The sequence below is a fragment of the Sminthopsis crassicaudata genome, chromosome 6, assembly GCF_048593235.1.
Source record: "Sminthopsis crassicaudata isolate SCR6 chromosome 6, ASM4859323v1, whole genome shotgun sequence".
Classification (NCBI taxonomy): Eukaryota; Metazoa; Chordata; class Mammalia; order Dasyuromorphia; family Dasyuridae; genus Sminthopsis; species Sminthopsis crassicaudata.
In genome coordinates, this window is record NC_133622.1 from 165,360,224 (window position 1) to 165,372,820 (window position 12,597).

The 12,597-nt window shown below is 36.2% G+C and overlaps 1 protein-coding gene across 2 annotated transcripts in view; it reads right to left on the minus strand.

Annotated features, from left to right (window-relative positions):
* The window catches only part of SLC4A4 (solute carrier family 4 member 4), a 379,308-nt gene that overhangs the window by 150,099 nt on the left and 216,612 nt on the right, over window positions 1-12,597 (minus strand). For both annotated transcript variants that reach the window (XM_074274439.1, XM_074274438.1), the window contains exon 7: window positions 9,299-9,375. In XM_074274439.1, coding sequence (XP_074130540.1) covers window positions 9,299-9,375 — 77 coding nt within the window. The remainder of the gene's footprint in view (window positions 1-9,298; window positions 9,376-12,597) is intronic.

Here is a 12,597-nt window from a genome sequence, read left to right on the forward strand (position 1 = left end):
ATCTTAGCAATCATTTTTTTCTCGTATTAATTGAACTAAGCAATTTTTACAATAAGGTTTCTATTATCGAATGGAATAGGATGGCAAAAAATAAAGAAAATATAGAGTTCATTTATTTTTTCTAAAGATTTCTTTCTATTTTTCAAAGATAGATTCTCACTGGAAAGAAAACTTCAAATTGCCAATTAAATTTCTAAAAGTAGGGAGTGTTGTCATGTAGAATAGTTTGGGACCCGAATTCAAATCCTCCTGACTATTTACTATCTTTGTGACCTTAGACAAGTGGCTTAATTTCTCTAAGCATTGGTTTTGTGACCTTTTTTGGCCCTTCCTATTTCTAGATCAATGAATGTAGGGGCCTATATAGGGTCTCCAGAGTGTGTCCAAAGAGCTATGAAACTTTGGGAAGAGAAGTCTCATTGCCTTTCACAAATCTGCTCATTTAGTCATCTTTGTGTCCTACTGGAAAACCATGTGGCTAGAAAAAATCAGAAGGCATCCTCACTGCTGTTCAAATTACATCTGAGCAGATTAATCAGTCGATCAGTAACTGAAACGGTACCCTGATGGAAGCTTCTTGAGCCAACTTGGATGTACTCAGAGACAAATATGCCTGCAAGGCCAAGATCAATTCCAGGACATTGGCTAATTAATTATAAAGGTCCTTTCAAAACAAATTTAACTCTGACATTTCACTCTTCTGCTCCTTCCTGCCCAAAAGTAGAAACAAAAACAAAACAGAACAGAGTGGAACCAAGCAACCAGAATAAAAACCATGGAATTTCTTTTGTTTTGCTTTCTTTGCAATCTCTTTCTCCCTGGCAATATGCTGCTTTCTTCTCAAACAACAATGTTCTTTCAAAAATTCAAGTCAACACAACAATGGATTTTGAAAGAGGAAACAGTGATGTCTGATCCAATACTACCTCTGATTTCCTGAGTGATCACAGGCCAAAGGAGACTTTACCCTTGAGCCCTTGGGCTGATGCTTGAGGAAAATGCTAGTTCCTTCTGGTATTACTAGATGATTAAAAGTAACTATCTCAGAAATATGTTAAGACTCAATTTAAAGATCAGGGTGCCTTAACCTTTTTTGGATCATGGTTCCCTTTGGTCTAGTGAAGCTTAGAAGTCCCTTCTCAGAAGGGCATTTTTTAATGCATAAAATACATAGGTTATAAAAGGAAACCAACTATGTGGAAATATGGTTATAATTTTTTTTTAAAAAAGCTATCATGGACCCTAAGTTATTTTTTTTTATTTTTTCCTGAGGTTTGTGTCACTTGTTAAGTGACTTGCCCAGGGTCACACAGCTAGGAAGTGTTAAGTGTCTGAGACCAGATTTGAACTCCGGTCCTCCTGAATTCAGGGCTGGTGCTCTATCCACTGCGCCATCTAGCTGCCCCTCATACTTTGAAAACAGGAGGATTATACCATGATGCAAAAGAAAGTTAGCAGAAGCAGGAAAACAATTTATATAAAAACAACAGCATTATAAAGCCAAACAACTTCAAAAAACTTAAGAATCCTGATCAACACAATGACCAGTCAGGATTCCTGAGAACCCATGATGAAACATACTTCTTACCTCCTACCAGAAAGTAATGGGCTCAAGAATCAGGGTGATAAACATATTTTTGGTTTGGACAATGTGAGAGTATATTTTGCTTGTTTATGTGTATTTGATGAAATGGTTTTCTTCCTTTTCTTTTTTTTTAATGGGAGTTGAGAGATAAGGGAAAATAAAAGTTTGTTTATTTAAATTTTTATATTAAAGAAAACAAGAAGCTCAAACCATCCCATGGCAGAAATGCAAGGAAATCTACCTGTCTTCAAATACACTTAGGCCTAGAGAAATCAAAGATGTTGTTGATGAGGAGCAGTAAGTCTTTAGCTGTATAGACTAAAAGCAACAACAAAATGATCAGAATGAGATCTTAGACTTGTGGAAAGTTTCAAAAGATCAAGTGCTCTAGCTCCCAAGCCTCTAGTCTGGTTATTTGTCGCCGAGAAAGGTGACAGTTTCAGCATTCTTTCCACGAACATTTATTCAGTTCTAGGGCAGTTAGGTGATGTAGTGGATATATACCAGGCCTGAAGGCAGGAAGGCTCATCTCCCTGAGTTCAAATCTGACCTCACACACTTACTATCAGTGTGACCCTAGGCAAATCACTTAACCCTGTTTGCCTCAGCTTCATCTGTAAAGTGAGCTGGACAAGAAAATAGCAAAAGACTCCATTATCTTTGCCAAGGAAACCTCGAATAGAGTCATAAAGAGTTGAACGTGACTCAACAACCAGATTATGAATAATAACAAATATAATAAATAACAAAAATAATTTTTAAAAATAACAAACAAGATTCTGAAACACAATATGAAGATTAATGTTGAACCAATTTGACTAAGATTTCAAAGGTAGAAGAGAGAAAACACAAACCAAAACAAATCTCATGGCTCCTAGCCTTGTCCTGTTTAGAAAGAAACTCCCCTATTCCGCCAACTCTATCTAATAGATTTCTGAGAATGACATAGGAAAAGATAAAATCCCAGCCACTTCTTGGATTTAGAGGACCATGAAGTGTTGTAGAAATTATATTTTTCTATTCCACTCTTCCTACTGGTATAATACAAATTGCATGAGCAAACAGTAATGATTTCCCTTTGGATGGAATTAATCCTTTTTTAATGGATGGGCAAAGATCTGGAAATTTAAAATAATAGTAAAAGCTAATGTGAGTTCTTTAAGTTAATAGCACTTTAAGATTTGAAATTGTTTTTGTGTAGTTTACCTCCCTCATTTGGTTCTCATAACAATTCTCCTATTTTATATACGTTTACAAGACTGCATACATCCTCAATCCCCTTGACTCCCATTCCTGCTTTTTCTAGCTCTCTGTCTTTCTATTTCTCTCTCTCTTTCTCCCTCCCTCCTTCCCTTTTTGTGTCACTCCTTTCCTCCCTCTCTCTATTTTCCTGTTGTGTGTGTGTGGGGGGGATCTTTAGCCTCTCTTTTCTACCCAACTCCTTCCCTACTGCTTAAACATGGCCAGGTCTTCCTTATCTTTTTAAAAATGCCTCACTAGACCCCATTGCCATTTTAATCTATTGCCCTATATATTTTCTCCCATTTCTCAAATTTCTTGACAAAGCTGTCTACACTGGATGCTTGTACTTCCACTTCTTCAAACCTTTTGGCACCTGGATTCTGACCTCATCATCCAACTGAAACTTCTCTCCAAAGTTACCAATGATTTCTGAGTCATTAAAAATGATGGTATTTTCCTCAGTCCTCATCCTTCTAGGTACTGCATTTTATACTGCTGACTACCCTCTACTTTTTGGATTTTCACAACATCTGCCTTATGGTTCTCTCCTGCCCTTCTACTGTTCCTTCTCTAACAATTTGGCTGGCTCATTATCCCCATGCTCCCTAACTGTGAATGACACAAATTTGTCCTTACATATGTCCCAGACCCTCTTCCTTTTTTCTCTACAGTCCTTTGGTAGCCACATCCAAGGATTCACCCATCTACCTATTCAGATGACTCTCATACCTATATATCCAGGCTACCTCTCCCCTGAGCTTCCGTCCTCCTTTGTCAATTATCTATTGGACATTTCAAGCAGGATGCTCTAAAGACATCTCAAGCTCAACTATGTCCAAAGTAGCCCAGTGCCTTAGTCACTATGACATCTAGAGGTAGAAAAGGTCATAGAGATCATGTACCTCCCACTCCCTTCACTTTAAAGATTAGGACAATGAGGGCCAAACAAGCAAAGTCATTTTCCCCAGGATCCCTTTAAAGTGAGACTAAAGATGATGGATCCAGTCTTCTGACTCCCAAGAGAATTTGTTTTGTCACATAACTGCTATGTCAGAAGTGTATCCAGTTTTCCGACAAAAAAAGAACTTCCTCTACAATGAAAAAGGTTTTATTTTGTAGCTCTGTAATAATCAAAATGTTTAGAAGACTCATGATTTTCTTTTTCCTCAAAGCTTCTACCAAAAAAAAGATAGCAATTTTTGTGGTTTCCATAATTTCATCCTTTCTAACTTTTCCCAGTTTATGAGCAAGTCCATATCCACTAATTTATCTTCAACACATCTTTCCTTGCTCCCTCATAATGTCCCTCTTAAAGAGATTTAAGTACCAAAAAAGAAGCCCAGATAAAGGAAATTTTTTAATGAAATTAAATAGAAGTTGAGGAAATATACAGACTGGATTTAGCCTAGTACCACATTTCCATTAGAATAATTTCATTGTATTTATTCTCCCTGAAATAACCAAGGCCTAATAAATTATTCACTCATAACACTAAATCACTCTGTTACCATAATCATGGCATAAAGAAGGGCGAGGGAGAGGGTAGCTGAGCTGTGGGAACAGGAAGGAAGAAGCAATTTCCAATAGTCCTAATGAATATATTAGCCTTTCTCTCCTACTGACTTCCTATATTAAAAAAAAAAAAATAGGGAGAACATAAGTCTCTAGGTTGGTATTGCTTAAACGTGACTGTATATTGTTGTACTATTATGTTGGAATAAGGGTAAACAATAGAGTCAAGAAATATTTAGATATTCTGAAGAGTGTTTTTCACTGTGTCTGCATTTCTCTGCAGTTTGCATCCCTTGAAATGAGTTTTTGTATCTTTTGATTTTGTAAGAGTTTAAAGAATAGAATAGGGGCAGCTAGGTGGCGCAGTGGATAGAGGATCAGCCCTGAATTCAGGAGGACCAGCGTTCAAATCTGGCCTCAGACACTTAACACTTCCTAGCTGTGTGACCCTGGGCAAGTCACTTAACCCCAGCCTCAGGGGGAAAAAAAATAGAATATACACAGTGTCTGAGAAAGGACAACTGTCACAAAGTCAATTTAACCCTTATTTCAAGACTCTTCAGCAATGATTATTACTATCTCTTTAAGAAGGAAAGATATCAAGAGTTGCATTTGTAGCTGCCTGTCTATGAAGTGTTTCAATGTCAGGAAGTGTGGCAATTCAACTTTTCTCTATGAGGATCTATGAAATAAACTAGAAAGAAGAAAAAAGAAGGTGAGGTGAAACTTCTTTCATGGTAGAACTGTCTTAATTGTCATTTCATGATGAAATTCATGAGGAGAATTTTATGAGGAGTGAGTCTGGAGAGAGATTATGAAAAATTTGAGAAAAAATGAAGAGATTATTTTCCTATCACTTCTGGAGAGAAACTGAGAGAGCACAAAGAGAAAGAAGATGGAGATAGTGTCTTTTTAAATAGAACTCTTACTACTTTAAAGTTGTGAAGAAAATAAAATAGATTCTTATAAAGATATTTTACTTGATTTTTTAAATGAACTAAATGGTATGCAACAATTCTCAAAAGCAAAGTCATGTATAATTACAGTGAGATTTGTCTCACAGCTAACATATTATAAAAAATTAGTTACAGTAAATAATTATCTGTTTAATTATTGATTTCATTATATATTCAGTAATTTTAATATTTAACTTTAGAAGATTAAGGATTTAATACAGAAAGGTATGGGTAACCAGTATTTGGAAAGGTTTCTCCAGTTTATCAAATAAGTAATATTTGATGAACTGAATTAAGAGCTCTGAGTTTAGTAACTAAGAGACTGGTTGAATTTATAGTAATCCATGAAGAAACATTTAAACATGACCCTGGCTTATTCTTGAGCTTAGGATGATGATGATGATGATATTAAATATGGAAATGGAATTAGCAGCTGCATCCTTATAAAGATCCGTTCTAAATCCCTCTCTCTTTTCTTAAGCAGGTTTTTATACCAGTAGTCATAGCGCTCTGACTTCAGAGAAATCATAAATCAAAATACTAGAGTATCAATTTTTTATTTATAAAGTACTTGTTTCCCAAAAAGATGTACACCTACCAAGCCAACCAAATATTTGTGGCAGGCCATCAGAGTATTGAATTTTAAGGTGCCTGAGAAAGTTAATTAATAATCAGTCACCTGGGTTCAACTCTGGTCTCAGACATTTGATAATTGTATGACTCTGGGCAAGTCACTTAACTGTTTGTCTCAGTTTCCTCATCTGTTAAAAAAAAAAAAAAAAAAAAAAAGCACTCCAGCATCTTTGTGAGGAAAATCTTAAATGAGGTCACAAAGTGTTAAAAAAAAAAATTGAAAAATGTCTGAGCCACAATAATGAGTCAATTCAAAAAGCATTTACTAAGTACTTACTATATGCTAAGCACTCTTCTAAGGAATGGGAATACAAATACAAGTAGAGAAGTTTTCACAGTGAAAATAAAACTAAGTCAAAGAGGAAAGGATGAGCTTCAAGTATTATCATAAAGTGACAGTAGCTTCATAGGCCAAACTTTTCTGACTAGCTGTCAAGATGACTAGTATTTGTGGGATCCTCTCTCTATTCAATATATTTTACTAGAAAAAAAGAATAATATATTCTCAGTATCCAGCTTTCCTCAATTTTCTGACAGCTATCATCTGCTTCCATTATTTAACATCTCCCTCCTTCATTTTAACAGATTTTCATAACCTCACAAATACCCAAATTTATTTCTGATACTGTATTTTTCACATTTTAAAGATGACTTATTCCTAAGGCTATTTAGAAAACTAACATGTTAAATTATGTTGTAGGATGAGTAATTTATGGGAAATTTTTATATAGGCAAGGTTTTTTTTTCCTTTTTTTATGTCATGAACCCCTTTGGCATTCTGGAAAATCTATGGATCCCTTCTCAGAATCATATTTTTAAATGCATAAAATAAAATCATAAAGGAAATAAATTATACTGAAATTCAATAATTAAAAATTTTAAGTTCATAGACTACCCCCAACAAATCTCTACGTGGACTCTTTCAGTGGAGCTCAAATTATAAGCCCCTTTTATAAATGGTCCTAGCCATCCTATGTAAAATTGTGCCTGTCAGTTCAATATATCATTTAGTAACTATATATAACAAATGGGATGGATATTGATTCAATCTGGTTCAGAAAAAAAAATGAACAGAATTGCCAAACAATCAAAAAGCAAAACTTTAGAGTAATATTCATTGCATTTTGTATTTCTTCAGTCATTTCAGTCATGTCCAAATCTTTGTGACTACATTTAGGATTTTCTTGGCAAAGATACTAGAGTGCATTTCCATTTCTTTCTCCAACTCATTTAACAAATGAGGAAACTGAGGCAAACAGTTTAAGTCACTTAAACTTACGCTCTTACTATGTGCTAGGTATTATGTTAAGTGCTGGGGATCCAAATATAAGCCAAAAGAAAATCAGTTTCTTCTGCAAGGAATTTACATCTTCATGGAGGAAGACAATATACAAAAAAGAGCCGAAATTGGAAAGAGGAAGGGGGACATAGGAGTCTAAGAAGAGACTTGACACTTAGCCAGTGATTTCAAAGCTATAGTAGAGGAACAAGGTTTACATTTGTCTGGGAGTACATGTAGTCATTGGATTGGGTGCCTGCAATAGCATCAGCTATCAAAAAAAAAGTTTGTGTTCAAGCCTGAGCTTAGTGCATTAAATAACAACTTCTGACAAACTAAGAGTCCAGGGAAGGGAGAAGTCATTATGAGAGTGAGAGGGCTAAACAGAGGAGTGGATGCTCCAAGGACGAGAGGACTTGATTAAGCCAAGAGGAAGAGGCTAGCAATACAGAGAGGACAGTGTGATCAAAGACCAGGAAGCCAGGAGGAGCATGGGATGTTCCTGGATCAGGAAGGAACAGGCCTGGCTGACTGGAGCAGAGAGTGAGGAAGGGGGAGAGGGCAGGTCAGAAAGGGTGGCTTAGATCACATTACTGAAAGATTTTTAAAAGCAGGTAGGAGTTTAAAGCTAATAAGCTAGCCAACAGGGAGAATTGAAGAATTTTACCAAAGGAACAAACTTAGTGAAAGTGATGGCTTAGGAAGATTAGCCTGGCAAGAGCAGGTTCCACTGGATGAAGGAGAACTGACGTCAGAAAAACCAGATAGAAAGATGTTGCAATAATCCAGGTGTGTGGTGACGAAGATCTCAACTAAGTGAATGTAGAAACAATAGAGCAGAAGATGTGAACCCAATGGAGAAATTCTTGTTTTACCTGAGAGGCAGTACCACTTAGGGTCAAGAAGACCTGAGTTCAAATCTAGCTGAATGATACTGGACAAGTCACTTAACCTCTACTTGCCTCAGTTTCCCCCTCTGTAAAAGGAGGATAATAATAGCACCTACCTCCTGGGGTTGTTATGAAGATAAAGAGAGATGAAATTTATTAAGACTTTGCAAACCTGAAAGAAAAGAAAGGAAGGAAGGAAGGGAGGAAAGACAGGAAGAAAGGAAAGAGAGGAAGAAGGAAGGAAAGAAGGAAAGGAGGGAGAGAAGAAGGGAAGAAGGAAGGAAGAAGGGAAAAAGGAAGGGGGAGGGAAGGAAGGAGGGAAGGAGGAGAGAAGGAAGGACAGAAGAGAACAAAACAGAAGACAAAAGAAAAGAAAAGAATCTGATCAGCTTTGGTAGCAAGAATTCCTCACCTAGAATTCCCTGCATTGATGAAATAACAGCTTCAGATCAAAATACAAAAGCTATAAATGCATATTTGGCAGCTAAGTAGCTCAGTGGATAGATTACTGGTCTTGGAGTCAGGAAGACTTATCTTTGTGAGTTCAAATCCAGCCTCAGACAGTTACTAGCAGTGTGACCCTGGGAAAGTCACTTTTTACTATTTGTCTCAGTTTCCTCATCTGTAAAATGAGCTGGAGAAGGAAAGGGCAATCCACCTCAGTATCTTTGCCAAAAAACCTCAAATGAAATCACAAAGAGTTGCAATCAACTGAACAACATCAATACCAACAAATATCTTTGAGAACTAATCTCCTTTTCCTTACACACAAGTCCACAGTTTTAAAAATTCTCATGATTTTAATTGAGTTCTTTCCCTTTGCATTGTATTGCCAGAGCTTAGCATGGTACCTAGCATATACTGAGTACTTCATTTTTCTCTCAATAGGAAAAAACCTAAAGGTCTTTTCTTTATTTCTATTCTAATATAAATTATGTGACCCCAATATTCAATGAAGATTATGCTTAAGTTCATTTATCTAGCTTTAGCCCATCTGACATTCTTCAACTATTAGAAACTGCAACTGTCATCCTAAAATAACACAATGACATTTAATTGGAATTGTTTCTGAGGAAAACTTGTGAAAGTGTTTGTACGGTGAGGGTTCTTTGTCCTATCTGTCCTGCCTACAAAATTGTGGGGATCTCTTAAATGTGTACTAGTATACAATAAGTTCAAAAACATGTAATTTCTGACTTACTTGATCTTTCTCTGGTTTGTCAGAAATGTCATTCAAACTTGAGGAAGTCAAATTCCTAGGAGTCATAGCTGGGCTACCTAAAAGGAGAGAGAAAATTGGGCACAAGTTAAAACATCTTTTATAAAGCACACTGAAAGATGAAAACTATAAATGCGTGTCATAAATACATATGATGATGGTAGTTAGTAATGATGATGATGATTTTAGTGATGAAAAAGGTTTGTTCAAAATGATTCTCCAGATGCATTTACAAATTGGGCGTATAAAAACGTGAGAGGCTCAGAAATTCACACTGTTCAATTCCTATTACCTGATTCCATGACAGAAAGTTTCAAGGTAAGAAAATGCTGAAACACCAGCAAAGTTCACTTAGTTCACATTTTTGCTTATTCTTATTCTTTACCCCATGTATTCAGACAGCTAGCAAATTTTACAAACTTTTCTCTTATAAAGTTGCTTGAATGTGCACCTTTTTCTCCATCTTTAGTCATTAATTTATTCTCCTTCTTCTTCAATTTTCTTTCTGGCCATGTCTTACCTGAATTATTTAAAGGATTTTTGGTGATATAGTGTTTTCCAGGAGGCTGATACAGGAAATGAATTTTTTGACCATGTCAATTCAGTCTGTCTTGGTGAAAGAAAGCATCCGACCCGCTGAACACATGGACTATTGAAGCACTGAAGAAATTACAAATAATAATCCAGCACGTTTCTATCCCCATACACTGTCTCATGTGGTCTTTACAACAACCCTACAAAGTAGTGGTAAAAGGATTAACCCCATTTTGTAGAGGAAGAAAGTCTCAAAGAGGTTGTGATTATTTAGGGCCAGGCCAGTTTGCAAATGTCACACCTGAGACATCACTTTATGGTACTTCATGCATTTTTGAGAAATTTGAGCAATTTGAGAAAAACACTTGGATTGACTTTTCTACCTCCCACCTTGCACTACTTATTTCTTAGTGAAGAGGCCACTTTCTCAGAGAATACTATGTATATCATCCACAGAATATGTATTTGACGGTTATGTAGTATACTGTGGATGCTAGAGAGGCAGCATATTAAAGTAGAGAGGGCCCTGGATTTGGAGTCAAGAAAACCTGAGTTACTAACTGTGTGATCCCAGGTGACTTGCTTAACCTTTTTTGTGCCTCAGTTTCCTCAGTCTATAAAATTATGGAATTAGATTCAATGGCGTCTAAGGGTCCCTTCAAGTTCTAAATCCATGGCCTTTAAGAGGGAAAGTACTTCAGGAAGCTTATCTGAGGCTTTCTCCCCCATTCTTCTCCTCTCCACTTATTGATTTGGGTAGTGGTAACATCAACACCAATAATAATATTACTCACTTCCCAGGCTTATTGTGAGGATCAAATGAGATAATTATAAAGCACTTAATAGGGTGCCTTGCACATAGTAGGTATTATAGAAATATTCTTCTTCTTGTCATAATTAGAATTTATATGGAGCTTTAATATTTGTAATGTCCTTTACAAGTGTAATCTCATTCAATTCTTTCTCACAACAGCCTTGGAAGATGTGTTATCATTATTATTATTATTATTATTATTATTCCCATTTATATAGGCAAGAATAATGAAATAGACAGAATTTAGTTGATTTACCCAAAGTCACACACTTAAAGTTATTTATGACTACATTTGAACTCAGGTCATTCTGAGTCTAGATTGAGTGCTCTAGGCACTATATATACTATCTAGCTCTAGATATAAAATAGATTTCATTGGTATTTCTAGATTAGAACATGTCTGCTTACTAGCATACCACTGAAGGCCAAAATGATTTGGTGAATCACCATCAGGTGACATTTCCTCAAAAAATTAAGAAAGAAATCAACCTTAAAATGAAGAGACCACTCAATAGGAGGTAAGTTAAAAGAAGTCTAAGTACCTGATAGTGAATCCTTAATGCAGAGCATGTTAATCAATAAAGTATTGGACTTCAATTCTGCAAATGAACCTAAAATATTTAGGCTTACCAAGCAAAAGAAAAACTTTTTCAATTTAGAAGATTTACTCTCTCCTCTACCTCCTATCCCCAATCAATGTACATACAAGGTGCTGACTAATGCATTCATTATTAATCCCTGTGATCCAACCCAGGCTGGCATTCCAAAGAAGAGGTCAAGGGCTGCAAAGTTAAAACATGGCTTTGCATTGGCTTCCAAAGAATTCTTCAAGTTAAAGATCTAAGTTCTTTCAAGGTAAAACCTTTTTTTTTTTTTTTTGTACAAGTGTGAAGAGTCTCGTTAGCACAGCAAATCTTTACGGAATAGAATTCCTTTTTAGTGCATAACCAGTAAATTCCTTATCCACTAGGGAATATGTCAATCCGAATATAGAGGCTGATTAAATCAGAGATAATGCCATGCGTCCTGCTGTATTCCACAGAGTAAACATAACCTAGAGTTCTCTTGTAAAGCTATAATCTGGTACTTTAAAGTAATTTTTATCCTAGAAAAATAAAAATAAAACATGAAAAAGCCCATCATCCTCAAGGGCTCACACTAGCACTCACTCCATATATTCTACACTGCTACATGGCCCAGGTCCTGAAGTTGTGGAAATTTGGGACAGAGACAAGGGTGGTGGAATATTGCTGATGAACTGAAAAATGAAAGGAGATTTCAGTAATCATATTTTGGGGGAAGAGTAAATTCATCCGCAATTTTTCATTTTGTGAAGGAGAAAACCCATCAGTGGGGGGGAAAAAAAAAACAGAGAGAAGAGTCTAATAGGTTAGTGCCCTGCAATAGAAATTTCTTTCTTCTTTTTCCTCTATTCTTGAGATTAGAAATCTCCTTTTAGTTTGAGAGCTGGAACCCAAGAGGGGTATGGACTTATATCCAGCCCCGGCTGTTGTCTATTAACCAGGACTGGTGACAGGGGAGACTGAGGTCAGATATGAGCAGGGCTGAGATGGAAATGACCTAAAACCTCAGAGGTTCACGGGGAAGGCCTGAAGAACATTCGCCCACCTGTATTTCCCACTTTGTCCCCTCACTTCCAGGTGACTCCCTTGGAGGAATGCTTTTCAAGGAGCATTTTCAAGGAAGAAGAGGAGGAAGAAGAAGAAGAAAAAGAAGAACTAATATTGATTTAACATTTTAAGGTTTGCAAAACACTTGACAAATTTTATCTCATTTGACCTTCACAACTCTGAAAAATAGGTGCTATTAGTATTCCCATTTACAAATAAGGAAACTAAGACAGAGGTTGTTCAAGGTTATATGACTGTCTTCCCAACTCCAAGACACTGGTCTATCCATTTAGAGAAATAGA